Here is a 24535-nt window from a genome sequence, read left to right on the forward strand (position 1 = left end):
GAGCCTGGACTTGAACCCGATCGAACATCTCTAGAGATACCTGAAAATAGCAGTGCAGCAACGCTCCCCATCCAACCTGACAGATCTTGAGAGGATCTGCAGAGAAGAATGGGAAAAACTCCACAATACAGGTGTGCCAAGCTTGTAGCGTCATACCCAAGAAGACTTGAGGCTGTAATCTCTGCCAAAGGTGCTTCAACAAAGTACTGAGTAGCCTCCCGAGTGGCACAGTGGTCTAAGGCACTGCATCGCAGTGCTAGAAGCGTCACTACAGATCCGGGTTTGTTCCCAGGCTTGTTGCAGCCGGCTGCGACGTGGAAACCCATAAGGTGGCACACAATTGGCCCAGCGTTGTCCGGGTTAGGGGAGGGTTTGGCCGGCTAGGATGTCCTTGTCCCATCGCTCTCTAGTGATTCCTTGTGGCGGCCGGGCGCATGCACGCTGACTATGGTCGCCAGCTGTATGGCGTTTCCCCCGACATATCAGTGCTGCTTGGCTGGGTCGTGTTTCGGAGGATGCATGGCTCTCGACCTTTGCCTCTCCTGAGTCCGTACGGGAGTTACAGCGACGGGACATGATTGTAACTACCAATTGTATATCACGAAATTGGAGAGAAAAAGGGATACAAAAATATAAAAATAATACTGATTAAAGGGTCTGAATACTTATGGAAATGTGATATTTCATTTTTTTTTTTTTTTAACACATTGGCAAAAACGTTGAAAAACCTGTTTATGCTTCGTCATTATGGGGTTTTGTGTGTAGATGGATGAATATGGCTGTAACAAAATGTGGAAAAAGTCAAGGAGTCTGAATGCTTTTTGAATGCACTGTATATACAAAAGTATGTGGAAATTCAAATGAATGGATTCGGCTATTTCAGGCACACCCGTTGATGACAGGTGTGTAAAATCAAGCACACAGCCATGCAATCTCCATAGACAAAAATTGGCAGTAGAAAGACCTTACTGAATCGCTGGCTTTCAACGTGGCACCGTCATAGGATGCCACATTTCCAACAAGTCAGTTCGTCAAATGCCTGCCCTGTTAGCGCTGTAAGTCAACTGTAAGTGCTGTTATTGTGAAGTGGAAATGTCTCGGAGCAACAGCCGCGAAGTGGTAGTCTGTCTTCGGTTGCAACATTCACTGTCAAGTTCCAAACTGCCTCTTGAAGCAACGTCAGCAAAATAACTATTCGTCGGGAGCTTCATAAAATGAGTTTCCATGGCCGAGCAGCTGCACACTAGCCTAAGATCACCATGCACAATGCCCAGCGTCGGCTGGAGTGGTGTAAAGCTCCAAGCTATTGGAATCTGGAGCCTTGGAAACACGTTTTCTGGTGTGATGAATCACGCTTCACCGTCTGGCAGTCCTATGGACGAATCTGGGTTTGGGGGATGCCAGGAGAACATTTGGTGGAGGAGGAACAATGGTCTGGGGCTGTTTTTCATGGTTCGAGTTAGGCCAATTAGTTCCAGCAATAGAAAATCTTAACACTACGGCATACAATGACATTCTCGACGATTCTGTGCTTCCAACAGTTTGGGGAATGACCTTTCCTGTTTCAGTATCACCCGTGCACAAAGCGAGGTCCGTACAGAAATGTTTTGTTGAGATCAGTGTGAAAGAACTGGACTGGCCTGCACAGAGCCCTGACCTCAACCCCATTGAACCCCTTTGGGACGATGTCTGCCCAACATCAGTGCCCGACCTCACTAATGCTCTTTGAGCTGAATGGAAGCAAGTTCCTGCAGCAATGTTCCAACATCTAGTGGAAAGCCTTCCCAGAAGAGTGGAGGCTGTTATAGCAGCAAAGGGGGACCAACTCCTTATATATCCCACCTGAACAGGCTGAAATGTCAGTTATTATTATTATTATTATTTTTATTTTTGCTCTTTTTCAAATTAAGTTTATCAAACAATAGTCTTCACTCTAAATATTGTTTTGCTTAATTTTGGCGATCCTTATTTGAAATACCACTGTCATTGTGTGTAAATATCATACAAAAAAAAAATAGAAAATCAAGTTTTTGAATGCACTGCCCTTTAAAATGTCAAGGTTAAAAATGCAATTGTGCAGTCATCATCAGATATTTTCACATCTTAATTTCTCTCTTAACCTTAATTTGTCTGATACTTTTCTCCTCCAGGTGGTCCTCCACCCAACCCCTAACAGCCCCAAGGCATCAGAGCTCCATAAGATGGCCCTCACCAAGGCCTGCCCCGACCAGAACCTTCAGATCAAACTGGCCATTCGCATGGACAAACCACAGAACATGAAGCATTCTGGGTAAGTATGGACAAGCTCCAAAACATGAAGAATTCCTGGTAAGCATGGACAAGCCGCAGAAGATGAAGAATTCTGGGCAAGCAAGGGAAACCTGGTCCTATTGATCTCAATGGGACCTGGTCATATTTTTTTTAAGTCTGCTACTTTACTGCATAATACTCATGAGGACAGAGGAGGATCTCCAGATAGGGTTTTGTTTTGGGTTTTATTTGTACCTTTTTCATCCATTTCTCTGAAACTCCTCCGGCCTCCGGCCTCTTCCTTGGTTCCTTCTTGGCCTAATTTCTAGCCTAGCCTTCTGGTGGTTACTACTGGGTTTGTTTTACATTGAGAGAGCAACAAAGACACTAAATTTCAGGCCAACGTGACTCATTCTCACTGCACCAAACCCAGGGTCATCCGCTCTGCATAAAACATCAAAACATGTACGACATTATCATATTATGAACAGTGATTAGTTCAGCCTCTTTTGTTTGTAGTAGGGAATACACTCCTTGCTATGCATGTAGTGTGGGCTAAACCTGCTGATTCTGTTGCTGTTTCTTCAACACAGGAAACAACAATAGCCAATTGTCATACCGTTGCCATGTAATCATTACATTGCCATGTAGTAATTGTTGAACATTGTTTTCTGGCAGGTATTTGTGGGCTTTTGGGAAGAACGTCTGGAAGCGCTGGAAGAAGCGTTTCTTCGTCCTCGTGCAGGTTGGTACATCATCAGCCTCTGAAATATAATGTCTTTGGTCTGGTCAAATGAAAGGTCATTCAAATGATTACATCATCAAAACAAACAATAACATACAGTTTATTCGAATATATTGGCACCATTGAACTTTACAATAGAGTTCAAATGGATCAGAATGTCTTATTTTCTCTCTTCAAAACTGGTTGAATGGCTATTTTTACCCTGTAGGCATCTGCAACTTGCCACAGGTGAGATGAATTACCCAGTAGAGGAGAATCCCCTGCCTCCAACCAAATTAATTTGAATTCTGAATAATTTAGTCCAGGACATTTTTTTTGCATATCAAACAAACGTGTGAACACCAAAGGTGTTTTCAATTTCAACTTGTTTTAGCAGGAATAGGGAATTGTGATTGCAACTGTATGTGGCTAAAGGGGTAGTTTTCACACAAAAATATAATCACTTTTTAATCAGCCTTCTTACCTCAAAAGAAGCTTGAGCAATCACAGCAATTCACCATTGATCCTCTGATGTTCCTGAGCAGATGGAAGTGTATGACGTGTCTGTCTTCTCTGGTGCAGGTGAGCCAGTACACCTTTGCCATGTGCAGCTACAGAGAGAAGAAGTCTGAGCCACAGGAGCTGCTACAGCTGGATGGTTACACTGTGGACTACACCGACCCCCAGCCAGGTACATATATACACACATGCATGCACATTCACACAGACACACACGTACATTATGTACGCATGTGCATGCATGCACGCAAGCACAGATGGACGCACACACACGCGAATGCATGCACACACGCACACACACACACCCACACAACCTGTCCCTAAACCCTCCTCTCTGTCTCTAGGATTGGATGGCGGCAGGGCGTTCTTCAACGCGGTGAAGGAGGGCGACACTGTGATCTTTGCCAGTGATGACGAGCAGGACCGCATCCTGTGGGTTCAGGCAATGTACCGGGCCACCGGTCAGTCCCACAAGCCTGTTCCCCCCACCCAGGTCCAGAAACTAAACTCCAAGGGGGGTGCCGCCGCTCAGATGGACGCGCCCATCTCCCAGTTCTGTAAGTAAACCAATACACAACCTCAGCATCATATCAGCCAATCAGCAGGCAGTTTCAGGTTTCATCCCGCCCCCCAATCCAGTGACAGCTCTCACCCATAACGTTTCACAACGCCATGCGTCTCTCCCCACGCCACACTGCAGCCACATACTGTAACTGTTGAACACGTTGCGCTGTAGAACTAAAGTCGACACACGCAGGCACTTCCTCCTCATTGCTGTATCACACAGAGTACCCAGCTTCTATGGGCCTCCCCTCATCGTCACCAATCAGTCACACATGACGTGTTTAAAGGTGCAACTTCATATGACTCTTCCCCCATCAATCTGCTCTGTCTCTCTCAACATTAACCAAGCTGACAAACTGAAGAGAAACACGGAATGGAGGCCAATAGCGTAGATATAGGTTAAACCACTAAAATGAAACATCAAGCTTGGCACCTTTTTAGCCTTTTGAATCCTTTTGAAAACCTTTGAAATCTTTTGAGAATGTTTTGCGTTAAGTGTTGTGTTTGTGACAATGCTAAGGTGTCAGTGAGTATTGCCTGAACACCCCCAGACCCCAACATGTGGTATGGGTAGAAAACAACAGCTGTAACAGACAGTGATGACTTTCTGAGTCCCCGCTCAGCCCAGCCCTGTCTCGGTCCAGCCACTGCTCAGTCAACGTTCTCTGTAGTGTTAACCGATCCTTTACTTGTACCTTTAAGCAGCCACAGGTCAGATACTGTACAGTAGCAAAGTGAAGGTAAGACTGTCTCTAGTGACGTGGCTTCTGCAACACGTACCTATCTACTTCCTGTTGTAACCGTCTCTTCTGTGTCCTCTGCCCCTTATATTTAAAGCAAACTTTGAATCACAGTTTAACAGTGAAATAGGGCCAACGAATTTTAGGCTAACGTGATACTTGTGTATCCTAATGCACTTTTCTTTTTACAAAGAAATATCTAAGTTACACGTTGTAAACACACTGAAACCTGAACAGGTTGAACCCTAACTTGGGAAATTAGTACCCTTTAGTTGCCAACTCAATTCTGTTCTTTTACAGCACTAAAGAACTAGCCTGGTAAAACCAGACTGAATGCTGTGCTCACCATTGTTTCAATAAGGTGAGTGCATCGTTCAGTCTGGTTAACAAGACAACTAAAGAACACTCCACAATAATAGATCCTGCTATTCAAAACCAAACATGATAACTTATTTTGGTGTGCGTCCTTCCTACAACTCCTTCAGTTATTTTAGCAGTTATTCTAATGTCCAAGCCGTTGGGTTAGAGTTAATGGGTTGTAGAAAAATATTTTTTCCCCTTTTATTATATTGGCATTTTTATAACCTGAAAACAATTCAGCAATAAAAACATCTATATAGGTTTTTATGCAGGAATTGCGCTATTTAGGTAATAAAAGCGTAGATGTCTTTTTTTGTTTCTATAAACAGAATCTATAGACAAGAATTCCCTGTGGTCTCTCCATTGGTGTCTTTGTCGAGTATGTGATCGTTCTTCTGGTTATTTGGTTACCTCCTCTATATAAGACCAGCCATTCTGATGCCATTCAATGACCCCTCACAGTGGCACAGACCTCCTCCCTCTACCCCCCTCCTCTCTGAAACACTGTGCCACACCAAACGGACATGTTTCACCCCACCCTGGTTATCTTGAATGGCTCTGGGGCCATAACATACACCACACCGCCCTGTTACTCTCCTCTCTTTCTTTCTTTCTTTCTTTCTTTCTTTCTTTCTTTCTTTCTTTCTTTCTTTCTTTCTTTCTCTTTCTTTCTTTCTTTCTTTGTCTCTTTCTTTCTTTCTTTCTTTGTTTCTCTTTCTTTGTTTCTTTGTTTGTTTCTTTCTTTCTTTCTTTTTTTGTTTCTCTTTCTTTGTTTCTTTGTTTGTTTGTTTCTTTCTTTCTTTCTTTGTTTCTCTTTCTTTGTTTCTTTGTTTCTTCCTTCCTTTCTCTCTCTCTCTCTCTGTCTCTCTCGCTCTCTCTTGCTCTCTCTCTCGTTCTTTCTCTCTACCATCAGAGCTCTGCTGCCGATAATAAGGTTCTGGAGCACTGATTTGGAAGGATAGGAGAGTAGTCTTTCTAAAGGAGAACTTATAGACTACTTCTTCTAAATGATGAATTTAGATGAGGAAGGAATGGGACTCTGGCGAAGCTAATAGTGTTTTCTCATGTGCCAGCCTGCCTCCAGACTGAGTACAGTACTTTACCTACCAGATAAGTTATGAGTGTCACTACTCATTACCAGGCAACATCACTTTGCTTTAAGTGGACTCCCATATTCATAACCATATAATAATAAACATTTTGGATAAAATTATAGCATTAGGTGGATATGTCAGGTTTATTCCAATTGCGTTAGCCATTTAGATTGTTATTACTCTTCATTTATTTTTCCTCTAAACATTATCTTGTAAGCTGTCCAGTGCCTTCATAGATTCAGCGGAGGATACTGGCATCATTTACATAATAATAATGATAGTAGAACTAAAAGTTGTTGCTGGAGTGCTGGATGTAACTGTAGAGTATGGGCCAGTGCTCCTCTGTTATGATCTGGAGAAAGCAAAGGGAAGCGATCATATTACGATGGTAATGTATAATGTATGTTAGAATGAGATACAGATGTCGGATCTTAATTTGATCACACTGTTGCAGGATAACTTTCCCGAAATGCAGGACATTTACCACTTGTAGTTTATTTGAGGTTTCAAAAGGCTTGTCATTTCCACTTGGAAATTTCAGACTTGATTTTCCCTTATGAAAAAAATGTAAAAATGCCTACAGAAAATAATTATAATCGACACAATAATTGACATTTTCTGTTGCTGCAGGATTATTTTCCTGCTATAGAAAACTGACTCAAATTAAAGTGCAACAAATGTACTATACCTAGATCAGAATCCGGACTAAATCAACCACAGCAGAGGGATGATAACCCTTTGCCCTTATCCTTTCATCGCTCTTGTTTCTGTCATGATCTCACTGGCCCTCTATTTCCCTCTCTTGATTTTCTATCAATCTCCTCTCTTTCTCTCTACCTTTCTTTTCACTATCTCTCTCTCTCTCCAGCTCACATACCCACACATGCTCAGCACACCACCGCTGCCCACACGCCTCTCTCTCTCTCTCTCTCTCTCTCTCTCTCTCTCTCTCTCTCTCTCTCTCTCTCTCTCTCTCTCTCTCTCTCTCTCTCTCTCTCTCTCTCTCTCTCTCTCTCTCTCTCTCTCTCTCTCTCTCTCTCTCTCTCTCTCTCTCTCTCTCTCATTTTGGTACAGGTTTTTTTTTTTTGTGTGTGTTTCTCTTCCTCATGCTTTGCTTGTTACCCCTTCTTTAGTATTGCAACTGCTAGGTGAGGGACACTCGTGTTTGCTCTCCTCCAGCCTTGTTGCTAGTCTTTATGTTATTCTGGTTTGTCCCTTCTCACCCCGCTGTCTTCTAGCTGGACTTAAGGGTAAGTGCTTCCCTGTAGCCGGCACAGCTCAGATAATCCCCAACGATTATCTGACAAATGCAACGTGCTTTCTCTCCTCTTTCCCTATCCACTTCCTCCTCTTAAGTCTCCTCGCTTCATGTCTTTAGACAGTAGAAAACTTGTTTTTTTATGTTTGATTTCTCCTCAATCTGAGATTTGAAGTAGCCATAAGCTTCCATTCTTGACGGTTTAGGATGCATGTATTTGATTCTTAGACTTATCATTTGGCTCAGTAATTATTGTAGTTTATAATCTGGTTATTATTATGTTTTTTTTTGTTGCATAATTGCCTTCTCTCCGTAATCTTATTGGTGTCCAAGGACCCCTCAGAGTAAAGCAGAGAGATGGCCCAATGTGACATGATGCCATCAGAAAATGAAATACAGTAAATGACTGCTGTAGGAAATCTAGTTGTGAATCCATCAACAGTTATGGAAATTCTGTTTTAGAGAGCAGTAGAGGACAGTAAAAAAGTTTCCCCCTGAGGGAACTTCTGAGCTTGTCATCTTTTTTGTTGTCCTACAATTCTTGACATCGCTTACAAATGATTGAATATTTCCATATTGTTTAATACATTTTTCAAAGAGTAGAGCAGTTGGAAAGCTGTGACATTTGGACCCTTTTAGCAGGGTAACATGGGTCATGCTTTACTTCCGAGGACTCAATTCTTAGCCGTGGGAAGTAGGGGTGCTGAGGGTGCTACAGCACCCCCTGGTAAATCACCCCAAAAGATCTGTGGAGAAAAATACTCCTCAGTGGCCATGGCTCAATTGCTTTTGGTTCTTTTCTTTTGTCCTCTGTTCACGAGAGTTGGCAAATATGTACGTGGAGTATTCTGAATGCAGATGACAAGGAGTAGCCATTGGCACCGCTCCTTACCATACAATACTCTGGAAGAACCCTCTTACTACATGGGCCTGTAGACAGCAGCTAGCCCCCCATAGTAGCACCTCTAGGAGGGAACAGGTCTCATTTTGGTTTCTTTTGATTGCCCTTTGATTGCCTGAACAGGTGAACACTTTTGTCATGTGTCCATTATTGCGTTGATGGAATTACAGGAATTTTTATTTCCCCCTTTGCCATCTCCCAGAGAATGATCTACATGTAGTTTTGCCTCTGTCGGCTTCATGCTATAAACCGATGTACTTGCACCAAATTGTATTGCTACCCTGTTAGAGATACTCCAGTAGTTGGTATGCCTGTTAGTTGTGCTCTGTAGATGTCATGAATAAATACACTGCAACACACTCAAGTATTGTCAACTTGCAAATGCTAAGAGAAAGAGGAATGCCCAAAATGTTTTATCCAAACATTGAAAATGGAACCTTCAGATGCATGACATAACATTTTGAAACATTTTTGAAAGCACAATGAAAAGTCACTGTTCTACAGCATGTTTTGTTTGTCACTGAGCATTTATTAATTACTGTATTCCCCAATATTCACAATGGAAAAACAATCCAATCTTTTTAACCAATCATCTTGCCTTTAGATGATGACGTCACCATCGACAAGAACTCACTAAATATGATCATGTCCCCCATAGTCCATTCAGTCTGTTATTCCAAAATCAAACTCCATTTCCTCATTTAAAACAACCAGAAGAGATATCCCCTACCGCCTTTCCTCCCGCCTACCTTCAAGCACTTTCTATCACACATCGTGCACCTTCACTCTGCCCCTATCGCACACTTTCTCTCACCCCCACCCTTCCCTACTGCCCCCGTAACTATCCCACCCCGTCCGCTTTCGTTTTCTTCCCCACTTTCCTGGCACTGTCTGTATCTCCCTCGTCTATCTATCTCTGCGTCTGAGTCGTTTTCTCAGCCCCCCCCCCTTTCTCTCTCTTTCTGTGTTCACCCTTTGTTTCATTTTCATCTCATTCTCACACCCTCACTTTTGAACTCCATCTCCCCCTACAACTTTCATTTTTCCATCATATTTATAATTTCTTTCCTGTCTCACCCCTCTCACCTCTCTCTTAACCTATGCTTACCCCTCTGTCTTTGCCTTAGTTCACCCCTCTCTCCCTTTTAACCTCTGGTAGGGCCTTTTTTGTCAGTGCCTAGCAAAACCAGGGATACATAGTCTGTTGGTCTAGTCCACTCGTTTGGACGATTAAGAAACAAAACACCTCCTAATTTTACACTCTAGAACCCTTTAACAAGTACCATTGAACGTACAGCTGTTCTACCCTCATCCGTGGCCCTCCATCTCCCCTTTATCCATCCCTGTCTCTGAACATGGGGCGGACAGCTGTCCTACCCTCATCCGTGGCCCTCCATCTCCCCTTTATCTATCCCTGTCTCTGAACATGGGGGGGACAGATGTCAGTTGAGTTCAAAGTTAGTGTTGCTATAGAACCCCCACCCCCAGCCAAGCCCAGCCTACCCCCTTATCCACCTGCCCCACCACCGTCACATTATCCTCACTTTTTTCAGTGTCATGCGATTGGACATGACACCTGTCACTCACCGACGCTGAGGAGGAACATCAACACCTCTTTCATTTCTCTATATGCTATGCAAGTGAAGCTGCAAGTTGCCTTGTAGTTTTTGAACATTTGTAGGCTTTTTGAATGGTGTTGAATGGGCAAAAACATAGCATTGGTTTTTAGTGCAAAAACATAACGAAAGACGTCTGGCAGAAGTAAATTCCTTCACAAATACAAATATAATTTTATATCGTACCAGTCAAAAGTTTGGACACACCTACTCATTCAATGGTTTTTCTATATTTTTACTATTTTCTACATTGTAGAATAATAGTGAAGACATCAACACTATGAAATAACACATATAGAATCAAAAAAGTGTAAAAAAAGTGTTTTGAGATTCTTCAAAGTAGCCACCCTTTGCCTTAATGACAGCTTCGCACACTCTTGGCATTCTCTCAACCAGCTTCACCTGGAATGCTTTTCCGACAGTCTTGAACGAGTTCCCAATTATGCTGAGTACTTGTTGGCTGCTTTCCTTCGCTCTGCGGTCCAACTCATCCCAAACCATCTCAATTGGGTTGAGGTTGGGTGATTGTGAATGCCAGGTCATCTGATTCAGCAATCCATCACTCTCCTTCTTGGTCAAATAGCCCTTACACAGCCTGGAGGTGTGTTGGGTCATTGTCCTGTTGAAAAACAAATGATAGTCCCACTACTCACAAACCAGAGGGGATGGCGTATCGCTGCAGAATGCTGTGGTAGCCATGCTGGTTAAGTGTGCCTTGAATTATAAATAAATAACAGACAGCGTCACCAGCAACCCCCCCCCCCCCCCCCCCCCCCCCACCACCATCACACCTCCTCCTCTATGCTTCACTGTGGAAACTACACATGTGGAGATCATCCGTTCACCAAAGGACAAATTTCCACCAGTCTAATGTCAATTGCTTGTGTTTCTTGGCCCAAGTAAGTCTCTTCTTATTATTGGTGTCCTTTAGTAGTTGTTTCTTTGCAGCAATTTGACCATGAAGGCCTGATTCACACAGTCTCCTCTGAACAGTTGATGTTGAGATGTGTCTGTTATTCTGTGAAGCATTTATTTGGGCTGCAATTTCTGAGGCTGGTAACTCTAATGAACTTATGCACTGCAGCAGAGATAACTCTGGGTCTTCCTTTTCTGTGGTGGCCCTCATGAGAGCCAGTTTCATCATAGTACTTGATGGTTTTTGTGACTGCACTTGAAGAAACTTTAAAAGTTCTTGAAATTTTCCACATTGACTGACCTTCAGGTCTTAAAGTAATGATGGACTGTCGTTTCTCTTTGCTTATTTGAGCTGTTCATGTCATAATATGGACTTGGTATTTTACCAAATAGGGCTATCTTCTGTATACCACCCATACCATGTCACATCACAATCTGGTTGGCTCAAAAACATTAAGAAGGATTGAAATTCCACAAATTAACTTTTAACAAGGCACACCTGTTAATTGAAATAGATTCCAGGTGACTACCTCATGAAGCTGGTTGAGAGAATGCCAAGAGTGTGCAAAGCTGTCAATGAGGCAAAGGGTGGCTACTTTGAAGAATCTCAAGTATAAAATATATTTGGATTTGTTTAACACTTTTTTGGTTGCTACATGATTCCATGTGTGTTATTTCATAGTTGTGATGTCTTCTCTATTATTCTACAATGTAGAAAATAGTAAAATAAATAAAGCAAAGCCCAGGAATAAGTAGGTGTGTCCAAACTTTTGACTGGTACTGTATATGACCTTATTTTCACGAATTTCATGATATAATCATCAAGCCTATTCAGTACAGGGCTAGGGACATGAACACGGATGTATGACGTAGGAACGCGTGCGTCACTTGCACATGATGTTGAGTCCCCCTTTTCATGCACATGTCATCTCATCACTGATAGTTTGAGATCTGACTATATACAGTATGTAGTGCAGAAATGGGAAGAAAATGTGGGAATATCAATGTTTTTTTTTTTTTTATCAGGTACTGGTTATATTCTGCTTTTAGGCTTCTCATCAATGTTTTTGTTAGATGAGAGTATTCTGGTTATTCAAATTATGCCACCACTACTGTCATGACAGACAGAATACATATTTTTGTTTCAGAAGATGGTCATACATTAATACATGTCTCCTGTATTTTCCTATTCTTCTCTGTCCTCAACATATACACTGCTGTTTAGATCTATTGAACAATCATACAACACTAATCAAATACCGTCAAAATCTATTTAAAAAACATGGGCACTCATTACTTGATCTGCTCCCAGAATGCATTTGGATGCAGATAAGCAGCTCCCTAGAGGCTTGTGTCCGCTACCCAACCTTTATAAAAAATAGATGTATTCTATAGAATAGAAAACACTTAACTCTTACAGTTTTTAATCGACTAGACTTTCTCCATTAAAACAGAGCTATTTACTCAGCCTAATATTTTTTTCAAAATCACACTGTACTCTGTTTTGTTTTTCAGCACACGACCCATCATTTGTCAGGAACTTAGTGACATTGACCAATCAATCGCGAATGGCAGAATCTATTGAATACATATTACGAATGAGATTAGCATCCTATTCAATTTAACCCACCACTTTCTTACTACACGTTTTGAATCTTATGTGCCTAAAATGGTAGCCATTGAACAAAAAAAAGCTGCATGCCAGCATCCACATACAACAGTATGACAAAGCACTGGTCCCATTGAGCTTAGCTACAGATTCACATCAGTAGCTCCTTATTCCACAATCCCGATCAGCTCTATTGACTCTGTCTGATATGATGCAAGTTGACAATGTAAAGCTGTAAGTGTTTATAATTTGCCCTAACAGTAGTCTTAGCCAGACAGGCCCAGTGTTGTGTTGAGGTAGAGAGATATGCTGTACTATTTATCTGTGCCTTACTGACACCCTCTTCCTCTGAATCCTGTCCTTTTCCCTGTGCTGGTTGGACACAGACGCAGACAGAGCTCAGAAACATGGCATGGATGAGTTTATCTCGGCTAACCCCTGTAGCTTTGACCACGCCTCCCTGTTCGAGATCGTCCAGAGGCTTACGTTGGACCACAGGCTCAATGACACCTTCTGCTGCCTGGTGAGTGGCATTCTCCAAACCCACAGTACGGTGGAATGAGAATAAATACAGTCCTGGGCACTAAAAATATACTTTTTATCAAAATCCTGACATTTTTTGGAGCAAGGTACATTGTTAATGTGACTTAGGTCATGGTTCAGTCAGGGAAAGGGGTTTGTTTGTTATTGAAATCATGGTGCTAACCTCTTAAAAAAAGCTCTGATGTAATGTGTAGGGATGGTTCAGCGCGGGCCAGGGGTTCTAGTCTAAATTGTTAAACACATCTCTGATGTTATGTGTAGGGATGGTTCAGCACGGGCCAGGTGTTCTAGTCTAAACTGTTAAACCCCCTCTCTGGGCCTCCCAAGTGGCACAGCGGTCTTAGGCACTGCAGTGCTTGAGGTGTCACTACAGATCTGGGTTCAATCCCCGTCTGTGTCGCAGCCGGCTGTGACCGGGAAACCCATGAGGTGAAGCACAATTAGCCCAGCGTCGTCCAGGTTAGGGGAGGGTTTGGCCGGCCGGGATGTCCTTGTGCCATCGCTCTCTAGCGACTCCGGTGGCAGGCCAGGCGCATGCACGCTGACACGGTCAACAGTTGTATGGCGTTTCCTCCGATTGGTGCCGCTGGCTTCCGGGTTAAGGGAGCAGTGTGGCTTGGTAGTTTTGTGTTTTGCAGGATGCATGGCTCTCGACTTTCGCCTCTCCCGAGTCCGTACGGGAGTTGTAGCGATGGGACAAGACTATAACTCCCAATTGGATATCACGAAATTGGGGAGAAAAGGGGCTTAAAAAATGATAAATAATAACATAAAATCAACTCTCTGATGTAATGTGTAGGGATGGTTCAGCCCAGGCCAGGTGTTTGTCCTGGATGAGTACTGTGCCAGGAACGGAGTGCGGGGGTGTCACAGACACCTGGGTTACCTAGGGGACCTGCTGGAGAGGGCGGACAGAGGAGCCATGATCGACCCCACCCTGCTTCACTACAGCTTCGCTTTCTGCGCCTCCCATGTCCACGGTAACAGGTAAAATCTACACCCGAATGAACCCGGTCCTCCTGCTTGCCAATCCATAGTCTTAATCATTAGACCAAGAGGACATCCTCAAGGTCGGAGGGCGACATTTTGGACAAGCCAGTGCTCATCACAAGGTAGCACTGGCAATGCTAAATCACCACCATATCGCAAGAGAGATGGGTAAAGTTTGTATCTCAAATACACACACAAAGGTCTTCAGATAAAATAAAAAGAGAAAGAAGGAAAGAGAAGCTGGCCATAGTAACAGGACAAAAGGTCATCAAACGCAGCAGAGCACCATTGCTTTACGATTTCCCAATGTTACGTCTTTGTTTGTCATGAATGTTTTGCATATTATTTATTATGATTTTAATCATGTATTTTATGTTATCATGTCGTCATTTTGTTCACTTTTATTTTATTAATGAATTATATTTACCTTCGTTTCCACCGTATTCCTTTTTTCTTTTCCCTCCTTGTCTTTTGTTGCTTCATTCAGTCTCATTATGTCGATGTTGCTCATCCTCCCATGCATCCCTATAAAGTCAGAGAGGGCAGCAGTTACTGTGGGCCACTGGTGGGTTGTGAGGGCGCCCAGAGCCCAGAACCAGGGGCTGGCTCGAAACGGGGAAGCAAAAAGATGAAGTTTAGAAAGAAAAGGGATTCCACATTTCAGCTCGTACAAGAGCCCATCAGGTAAGATGATGTACTATAAAATATATGTACATAGCTACTTCAATTACCTTGTACCCATGCGCATTGACTCGGTACTGGTACTCCCTGTATATAGCTATGCAATTTGTACCTGTCGTTGTTATTCGTTATTCACTCTGTATTTATTTGTCGTGTGACTTTCTATTTTTATTACATTTTTTTTAACTTTAATTCTACACTGTTGAAAAGAGACCCGGAAGTAAGCATTTCACTGTCAGTCTACATCTATTGTTAACAAAGAATGTGACAAATACAATTTGATTGGATGTTTGTCTGTGAGAGAAATAACATTTCAATTTGGTAAACATGCTGATGAATGATTCTCTGTCACTCACACAAGCAGCAGTAAAATCATGGCGAACTAAAAGATGGCACTGTTTATGTGCAAAATGCTGTATCGTTCCTTTTTTGGTGGACTCCAACTGGCGGCTCCACTACCGCATGATGCGCTGGGCTGATGTTGTGTTTTTGTATTCTATGATGTCATCCTAAGGCCTGACGGACTGGGAACAGTGAAGGTGGATGAAAAGGAGCGCTTTGAAGAAATCAAAGAGCGATTGCGTGTGATCCTGGAACACCAGATCACTAACTTCAGGTGAGTGCTGCTGCCTAACTGGTCTATCTATCGATCCGATCGATCGAATAATGGATAGATGGAATAATGGAAAAGTATATGATGAGCGTTCGTTTGATCGCTGTCTAGATCGCTAGCCTCAGCATATACTATTCCATAGTTCTGTTGTCCATGGTGATTTTTATATTTCATTGTGATTCAACTCGCTTCTCTCGTGTAGATATTGCTTCCCGTTCGGACGTCCAGAGGGAGCCTTGAAGGCCACGCTGTCTTTGCTGGAAAGGGTTCGTACATTTTGATGACTGCAATCTTTTCGTTTTTCTTTTACAGAAAATGTTCAGCTCATGAATGATTCAGATCTCATAGCTCAAATAATCTCATATGCTAGAAAAAAGGAAATTGAAAATGAAAGCAAAACTGCAATAACCTGATGTTCAGTGGGAAGACCCGAAGGAAGACTTGTCCTGTCCTGTTCCTCATCCTCAGGTGCTGATGAAGGACATTGTGACTCCAGTCCCACAAGAGGAAGTGAAGGGAGTCATCCGTAAATGCCTGGAGCAGGCTGCACAGCTCAACTACGCTAAAATCACAGAGTACGCCAAAATCGAAGGTAACTAGCCATGATTTACATATACAGACACACCTTCAATATGCTATAGCAGTTACTTACTCTGTTGGTAAATTCTTGGTTGCTGTTGCTTTAAAACCTGTAACTGGTTGTTTTTCTTTAGATGATGGTAACTGTTTTAGTACTTTAGTGCCTTTTCAGTAATTCTGGGGTTTTCTGTGTGGAACAGGAGTGTCAAACATTCTACTCTCATTTGGAAGTGACTTGTCATGACCACTCTGATTCCTTTTTTAGCATCCTACAGTGGGATTCTTTTCAAGATAACCTGGACCAGATTAACCTGGAGAAAAGAAGCACTAAAGACACATACTGAGAGCTCTTGTTTTTTTAGCACATGAATTCAAAAGAAACAGCTGACACAGTATTTTTCCATTTGACAGATTGGTTGTCACTTGTTTGTCACTCAGCCAATTAACACTATCCTTCGTTTCAGGCAGGCTGCTTTAGCTGTACTCTACTTTACTCTACTGTGGGTCAAATTGGCTTTTTGTAGAGGTGTTGTGAGTAAAAATGCATTCAAATCCAAAGTTTTGGATTAAAGCCCTGTTTACTTGCCGGCCCCCATGTTACTGTACCTTGAGTCTAGCTGTATCCTGGCCCCTGGCATGTGGTGATTTAACAGTATATATCTGGAATATACAGTATATTATATCTACAGTATGCAGTAAACATACACTATATATACAAAAGTGTGTGGACACACCTTCAAATGAGTGAATTCAGCTATTTGAGACACACCCATTGCCGACAGGTGTATAAAATCGAGCACACAGCCATGCAATCTCCCTAGACAAACATCGACAGTAGAATGATCTTACTGAAAAGCTCAGTGACTTTCAACCATCATAGGATGCCACCTTTCCAACAAGTCAGAACGTCACATTTCTGCCCTGCTAGAGCTGCCCCGGTCAACTGTAAGTGCTATTATTGTGAAGTGAAAACATCTACTGGTAGGAGCAACAACGGCTCAGCCACAAGGTGGTAGGCCATACAAGCTCACAGAACGGGACCGCCAAGTGATGAAGCGCGTAGCGGGTAAAAATCATCTGCCCTCGGTTGCAACACTCGCTACCGAGTTCCAAACTGCCTCTGGAAGCAATATCAGCACAATAACTGTTCGTCGGGAGCTTCATTAAATGGGTATCCATGGCCGAGCAGCCGCACACAAGCCCAAGTTCACCATGCGCAATGCCCAGCCTTGGCTATAGTGATGTAAAGCTCACCGCAATTGGACTCTGGAGTAGTGGAAACACGTTCTCTGGAATGATGAATCACACTTCACTATCTGAGAGTTTGACGGACCAATCTGGGTTTGGTGGATGCCAGGAGAAAGCTACCTGCCCCAATGTATAGTTCCAATTGTAAAATTTGGTAGAGGAATAATGGTCTGGGGCTGTTTTTAATGGGTCGGGCTAGGCCCCTTAGTTCTAGTGAAGGGAAATCTTAACGCTGCAGCATACAGTGACATTCTTGACGATCCTGGCAAAAGTTTGGGGAAGGCCATTTCCTGTTTCAGCATGACAATACCCCCGTGCACAAAGCGAGGCTCATACAGAAATGGTTTGTCGAGATCGGTGTGGAAGAACTTGACTGGCCTGCACATAGCCCTGACCTCAACCTCACCGAACCTTTGGGATGAATTGGAACGCCGACTGCGAGCCAAGCCTAAGTGCCCAACCTCACTAATGCTCTTGTGGCAGAATGGAAGCAAGCCCCCGCAGGAATGTTCCAACATCTAGTGGAAAGGCTTCCCAGAAGAGGGGAGGCTGTTATAGCAGCAATGTGAGAACCAACTCCATATTAATGCCCATGATTTTGGAATGAGATGTGTGAGGAGCAGGTGTCCACATACTTTTGGTCATGTAGTGTATATAGTAGCTAGAAGCAGATTTCCCCTGAACAGAACTCCCCTTCCTGACCCCTACTCCTTTCTGACTGTATCTCCACCCCTAGACTCCAGGGTCTATAATCTAAGATTTATCAAATAAATCTTACTTTGGCCCATCCCCTTCCTGGGGACCCTTGTCCTACTCTCCCTCTCCTTTTCCCTCTCTTTCTTTCTCTCTCTTACCTTATCTTTCCTCTTGTTCTTCCTGCGGACCATTACACTCCTCTCCCTGTTCCTCTGTCTGCTGTCCTCTTCCTCTCTCATCTCATTGGCTTCGCCACATTTATCACCTCACATTTCTGTGATAAGTGGTTTTGAAGCCAATGAAAAAGAATGCTCGGATTGGACACAGACAACCCAGCATCTGTTACCTGCATGTGCTACAATACATTATGGAAAGGTTTGCCTTTACAGGTATGAACTAGCCACTACATATCACCATTTCACCTTCAATTAGATATACAGTACTCTATTATTACTTGCAAAACACCATTTTGGTTTCCCTACAAAGTCACATGCAGTGTTTGCTTTGACATGCATGTCATCAGATTGATCCAAAACGTGTGTGTGTGGTCAATAACAAAAAATACATACCCAGGGTTCCAAAGATACTAAGGTGTTTATCGCTTACTATCTGGAAGATATACCAAGTAGACCTATTTTCCCTGTCCTTGTGATGCTGTTGGTCCAAATTTAAGACAATAGTGGTAAAACACTAGTTATTGAACCCAGTCATCCGCAGCCCCAACCCAAGTCAATACTCACCATGATTGTGTTCGTTAGGCCACAAAATGAAACAAAACAGACTGAAACAGTGGAGTACTACCTGGACTGTTTTCTGTTACAACATTTTTTTCTACTGTGTGCCCTAATGAACACAACCCAGGACAGTTCTCTGCCTTGCCATCTCCTCTGACCTATAACCTCTCACCCTAACCTCTGACCCCAGCCTCTTGCATGCCCCAAATCCTCCTCTTTTGTAGGGAGAAAGAGGGAAATGTTTGAGCACCCTGTCTTCTGCTTGGCGTCACAAGTGATGGATTTAACCATCCGTGAGTACCTACCTCATCCTCCCCCTGTCTCTCCTCCCTCCCTCTTTCAACTTTCTTTCACCACATCACCCCCTCCCACCCTCCTCTCAGCTATGTCCACTCCTCCTTCCTCCTCTGTGCTTTTTTTAATCCGTCGCTCATGTCTGCCGAGAGCGAGTGGGGAGAGAGAGAGAGCCAGTCTGGTCTGTGGAGGTCTGTCTGGGGAGACACTGCAACAGCACTGTAGTGGTCCTACTATCAGGGACCTACAGTCTCCCATCTGTCTGTGACCAACATGAATGATCTGTCGGTCTGGTCTGTAAGCTTCTTTCTTTTGGTTGGACATATGCCCATGCCCACCCATGTGACTTGAATGCATTTTTTACTTTGCTCTGTGTTATCTCCTTCAGTCGTCTGGTCATGTGTCAGTGAGTGTGGGCTCACCACGCCACGCTGTGCGCTGGGACAGACAGGTATGGTGCTATGTCACTGCCAGAAACAGAGAAACCCAGAGAGGGAGGCAGTAGAGCAGAGCAGCAGCTGCAGGCAGAGCTACGATACCAGGAGGACAGAAAGGATTGGGTGTACGCACACAGAGTTCTTATAATATGTATTTTAACTCAGCTCAACTCAACCCACCACCGGTCAATGTGTCCTGTCTTTGGTTGGTGCAGCTGTTGTTTGTCTTACGTCTAAGTTCACGACAGTCTAAAGTTGTGTCTGTCTGTTACTGTTAACTACATCCTGTTGTTGTTGCTTCTTTACTTTTGACTTCTCCTTAGGATAATGTCTCAACGTTTCAGCGTGTCTGTACCTACGTGTATGTCTGTGGAGTTTTGTCAATGATACATCTGTCAACTACCTAACACACTCCTGCAGAGTTCCCGGTGTTCTCTCTAAAGGTCAAGGGTCAGATGGAGAAGAGTAAAGAGTCAAATCTTGTCACTCTCTTCTGGAATATAAAATATTAACCGTAGTGTGTTATATAATCCTAAATATCTCCTCTTTTCTCTTTCTTTTCTCTCCTTCTCTCTCTCTGTTTCAAGTTGAGAAAGATAAAAAGCCGGATCCAAATGATCCAGGTGAAGCCCTGTTTGACTTTTAGCTTAGCCCCAATATACACCTACCCTAAACACACACACACACACACACACACACACACACACACACACACACACACAGAGAGATAAAGTCAGAAGTTTACATACACTTAGGTTGGAGTCATTAAAACTTGTTTTTCAACCACTCCACAAATTTCTTGTTAACAAACTATAGTTTTGGCAAGTCGGTTAGGACATCTACATTGTGCATCACACAAGTAATTTTTCCAACAATTGTTTACAGACAGATTATTTCACTGTATCACAATTCCAGTGGGTCAGAAGTTTACATAAACTAAGTTGACTGTGCCTTTAAACAGCATGGAAAATTCCAGAAAATGATGTCACAGCTTTACAAGCTTCTGATAGGCTAATTGACATAATTTGAGTCAATTGGAGGTGTACCTGTGGATGTATTTCAAGGCTTCCCTTCAAACTCAGTGCCTCTTTGCTTGGCATCATGGGAAAATCAAAAGGATTCAGCCAAGACCTCAGAAAAAAATTGTAGACCTCCACAAGTCTGGTTCATCCCTGGGAGCAATTTCCAAATGCCTGAAGGTACCATGTTTATCTGTACAAACAATAGAACGGAAATATAAACACCATGGGACCACGCCGCCATCGTACCGCTCAGGAAGGAGACACATTCTGTCGCCTAGAGTCGAACGTACTTTGTTGCAAAAAGTGCAAATCAATCACAGAACAACAGCAAAGGACCTTGTGAAGATGCTGGAGGAAACAGGTACAAAAGTATCTATATCCACAGTAAAACGAGTCCTATATTGACATAACCTGAAAGGCTGCTCAGCAAGGAAGAAGCCACTGTTCCAAAACCTCCATAAAAAAGCCAGACTACGGTTTGCATCTGCACATGGGGACAGAGATTGTACTTTTTGGAGAAATGTCCTCTGATCTGATGAAAGAAAAATAGAACTGTTTGGCCATAATGACCATCGTTATGTTTGGCGGAAAAAGGGGTATGCTTGCAAGCCGAAGAACACCCTCCCAACCTTGAAGTGCGGGGGTGGCAGCATCATGTTGTGGGGGTGCTTTGCTGCAGGAAGGACTGGTGCACTTCACAAAATAGATGGCATCATGAGGGGGGGAAATTATGTGGATATATTAAAGCAACATCAAGACATCAGTCAGGAAGTTGAAGCTTGGTCACAAATGGGTCTTCCAACTGGACAATGACCCCAAGCATACTTCCAAATTTGTGGCAAAATGGCTTAAGGACAACAAAGTCAAGGTACTGGAGTGGCCATCACAAAGCCCTGACCTCAATCTTATAGAAAATGTGTGGGAAGTACTGAAAACCATGTGCGAGCAAGGAGGCCTACAAACCTGACTCAGTTACACCAGCTCTGTCAAAAGGAATGGGCCAAAATTCACCCAACTTATTGTGGGACGCTTGTGGAAGGCTACCCGAAACGATTGACCCAAGTTAAACAATTTAAAGGCAATGCTACCAAATACTAATTGAGCATATGTAAACTTCTGACCCACTGGGAATGTGATGATAGAAATAAAAGCTGAAATAAATAATTCTCTCTACTATTATTCTGACATTTCATATTCATAAATTAAAGTGGTGATCCTAACTGAGCTAAGACAGTGAATTTTTACTAGGATTAAATATCTGGAATTGTGAACAACTGAGTATAAATGTATTGGGCTAAGGTGTATGTAAACTTCTGACTTCAACTGTATATATATATATATATATATATATATATATATATATATATATATATATATATATATATATTAGTGCCTTCGGAAGGTATTTAGACCACCTGACTTCACATTTTGTTACGTTACAGCCTTATTCTATAATTGATTAAATTGTGTTTTCTTGTCATCAATCAACACACAATACCCTATAATGACAAAGTATAACTTTTTTTTAGAAATGTTTTGCACATTTTTACTCTGTACTTTGTTGAAGCACCTTTGGCAGTGACTACAGCCTTGAGTCTTCTTGGGTATGATGCTACAAGCTTGGCACACCTGTATTTGGGAAGTTTCTCCCATTCTTCTCTGCAGATCCTCTCAAGCTCTGTCAGGTTGGATGGGGAGCGTTGCTGATCGGGTTCAACTCCGGGCTCTGGCTGGGCCACTCAAGGACATTCAGAGACTTGTCCTGAAACCACTCCTGCATTGTCTTGGCTGTGTGCTTAGGGTTGTCGTCCTCTTGGAAGGTGAACCTTTGCCCCAGTCTGAGGTCCTGAGCGCCCTGGAGTTTTCAACAGGGATCTCTGTACTTTACTCCGTTCATCTTTCCCTCGATCCTGACCGCTGAAAAATATCCCCGCAGCATGATGTTGCCACCACCATGCTTCACCGTAGGGATGGTGCCAGGTTTCCTCCAGACATGACGCTTGGCAATTAGGTCGAATTTAAGAATGATGGAGGGCACTGTGTTCTTGGGGACCTTCAATGCTACATAAATGTTTTGGTATCTGTGCCTCGACACAAACCTGTCTCTGAGCTCTACGGACAATTCCTTTAACCTCATTGCTTGGTTTTTGCTGTAATATGCACTGTCAACTCCTTTTATAGATTGCTGTGTACCTTTCCAAATCATGTCCAATCAATTTAATTTACCACAGCTGGACTCCAGTCAAGTTGTAGAAAAATCTCAAGAGTGATCAATGGAAACTGGATGCACCTGAGCTCAGTTTTGAGTCTCATAGCAAAGGGTCTGAATATGTATGTAAATAAGGTGTTTGTGTTTTTTATTTTTAATACATTTGCAATAATTTCTCAAAACCTGTTTTCACTTTGTCGTTATGGGGTATTGTGGGTAGATTGCTGAGGATTTTTGTATTTATTCCATTTTAGAAGGAGGCTGTAACGTAACAACATTTGGAAAAAGACAAGGGGTCTGTGTGTCCGAAAGCACTGTGTGTATATTATATATATATATATATATATATATATATATTTATGTAACCAATACACATTTTAACACACACATAAACCCTCTCAAATTCCCCCTCATATCTTGGCATGCCAACATTTAGCAAACTATTATTTGTGCAGAGATTGTGTTACTTTAGAACAGTCATTTTCAGGGAAATGTATATTAATTCAATTCATGAATTGAATACAGAGGTGCGTGTTTCAATTCATGAAATTATTTTCCATCGTTTTTCCTGATATGATACATTGAATAAAGGTAAATAAATCTGAAACTGATCAAGAAAAACAATCTCTCACAAATACACATAACAAGGTAGCATCTCCAATGTGTTGAGAGAAATAATGCAATATGAGTTTACCTCAGTATATCTGGCTATCAGTATTCAAATACACACTGAGGCAAATTTTGCATTATTACTTCATTGTCACAGAACATAGAATCTGGAAGATTGTATGCAAAATTATGAGTCCATTCTCTGATAACATGACATATTTCAAAACAATTGAACACATTGGATATGGATGAAGTATGATACATTTGACAATGACAATCACTACATTATCATTCTGCTCATTATACTTCTAAGGACCAACATAAAGGCTCTGCAAGGAGTCTTCTGCCATTCCCCTGGCACTGCATGACCCCCTTTTAACTTTGCTGTGGGGTTCAGGGTCCTTTTAGAATGCATGGCTAGTTGGCTACAGAGTAGAACAGTTAGTACATAATCACACAACAAACCATAGTGTATGACACGACAAAAAAAATATGAGAATAAATAGGCACAATAGAACTTCACTTTTCAAAATTTAGACAAATAAACTCAGCAAAAAAAGAAATGTCCCTTTTTCAGGACCATGTCTTTCAAAGATCATTCGTAAAAATCAAATCAAATAACTTCAGATCTTAATTGTAAAGGGTTTAAACACTATTTCCCATGCTTGTTCAATGAACCATAAGCAATGAATGAACATGCACCTGTGGAATGGTCGTTAGGACACTAACAGCTTACAGACGGTAGGCAATTAAGGTCATAGTTATGAAAACCTAGGACACTAAAGAGGCCATTCTACTGACTCTGAAAAACACCAACAGAAAGATGCCCAGGGTCCCTGCTCATCTGCGTGAACGTGCCTTAGGCATGCTGCAAGGAGGCATGAGGACTGCATATGTGGCCAAGGCAATAAATTGCAATATCCGTACTGTGAGACGCCGAAGAAAGCACTACAGGGAGACAAGACGGACAGCTGATTGTCCTCGCAGTGGCAGACCACGTATAACAACATCTGCACAGGATCGGTACATCCGAACATCACACCTGCGGGACAGGTACAGGATGGCAACAACAACTACCTGAGTTACACCAGGAACGCACAATCCCTCCATCAGTGCTCAGACTGTCCGCAATAGGTTGAGAAAGGCTGGAATGAGGGCTTGTAGGCCTGTTGTAAGGCAGATCCTCACCAGACATCACCGGCAACAACGTTGCATATGGGCACAAACCCAACGTTGCTGGACCAGACAGGACTGGCAAAAAGTGCTCTTCACTGACGAGTTGCGGTTTTGTCTCACCAGGGGGGATGGTCGGATTAGCTTTTATCATTGA

The 24535-nt window shown here is 42.7% G+C and overlaps 1 protein-coding gene across 9 annotated transcripts in view; it reads left to right on the forward strand.

Moving 5' to 3' along the window:
• LOC110494076 (calcium-dependent secretion activator 1) overlaps nucleotides 1-24535 on the forward strand; it is a 169405-nt gene that overhangs the window by 122471 nt on the left and 22399 nt on the right. For 4 of the 9 annotated variants that reach the window (XM_090205434.1, XM_090205437.1, XM_036950120.2 and 1 more), the window contains exons 8-17: nucleotides 2151-2290; nucleotides 2929-2995; nucleotides 3557-3665; nucleotides 3838-4050; nucleotides 12937-13073; nucleotides 13893-14080; nucleotides 15279-15380; nucleotides 15580-15643; nucleotides 15846-15969; nucleotides 19953-19988. In XM_090205434.1, the coding sequence (XP_090061560.1) occupies nucleotides 2151-2290; nucleotides 2929-2995; nucleotides 3557-3665; nucleotides 3838-4050; nucleotides 12937-13073; nucleotides 13893-14080; nucleotides 15279-15380; nucleotides 15580-15643; nucleotides 15846-15969; nucleotides 19953-19988 (1180 nt within the window). Of the gene's footprint in view, nucleotides 1-2150; nucleotides 2291-2928; nucleotides 2996-3556; nucleotides 3666-3837; nucleotides 4051-12936; nucleotides 13074-13892; nucleotides 14081-15278; nucleotides 15381-15579; nucleotides 15644-15845; nucleotides 15970-18858; nucleotides 18928-19952; nucleotides 19989-24535 lie in introns of all 9 variants that reach the window. The other 5 variants (XM_090205435.1, XM_090205436.1, XM_021568788.3 and 2 more) reach the window with 2 other exon arrangements.

Source organism: Oncorhynchus mykiss, chromosome 17 (assembly GCF_057628025.1).
Source record: "Oncorhynchus mykiss isolate SJ-2025 chromosome 17, ASM5762802v1, whole genome shotgun sequence".
NCBI classification, from domain to species: Eukaryota; Metazoa; Chordata; class Actinopteri; order Salmoniformes; family Salmonidae; genus Oncorhynchus; species Oncorhynchus mykiss.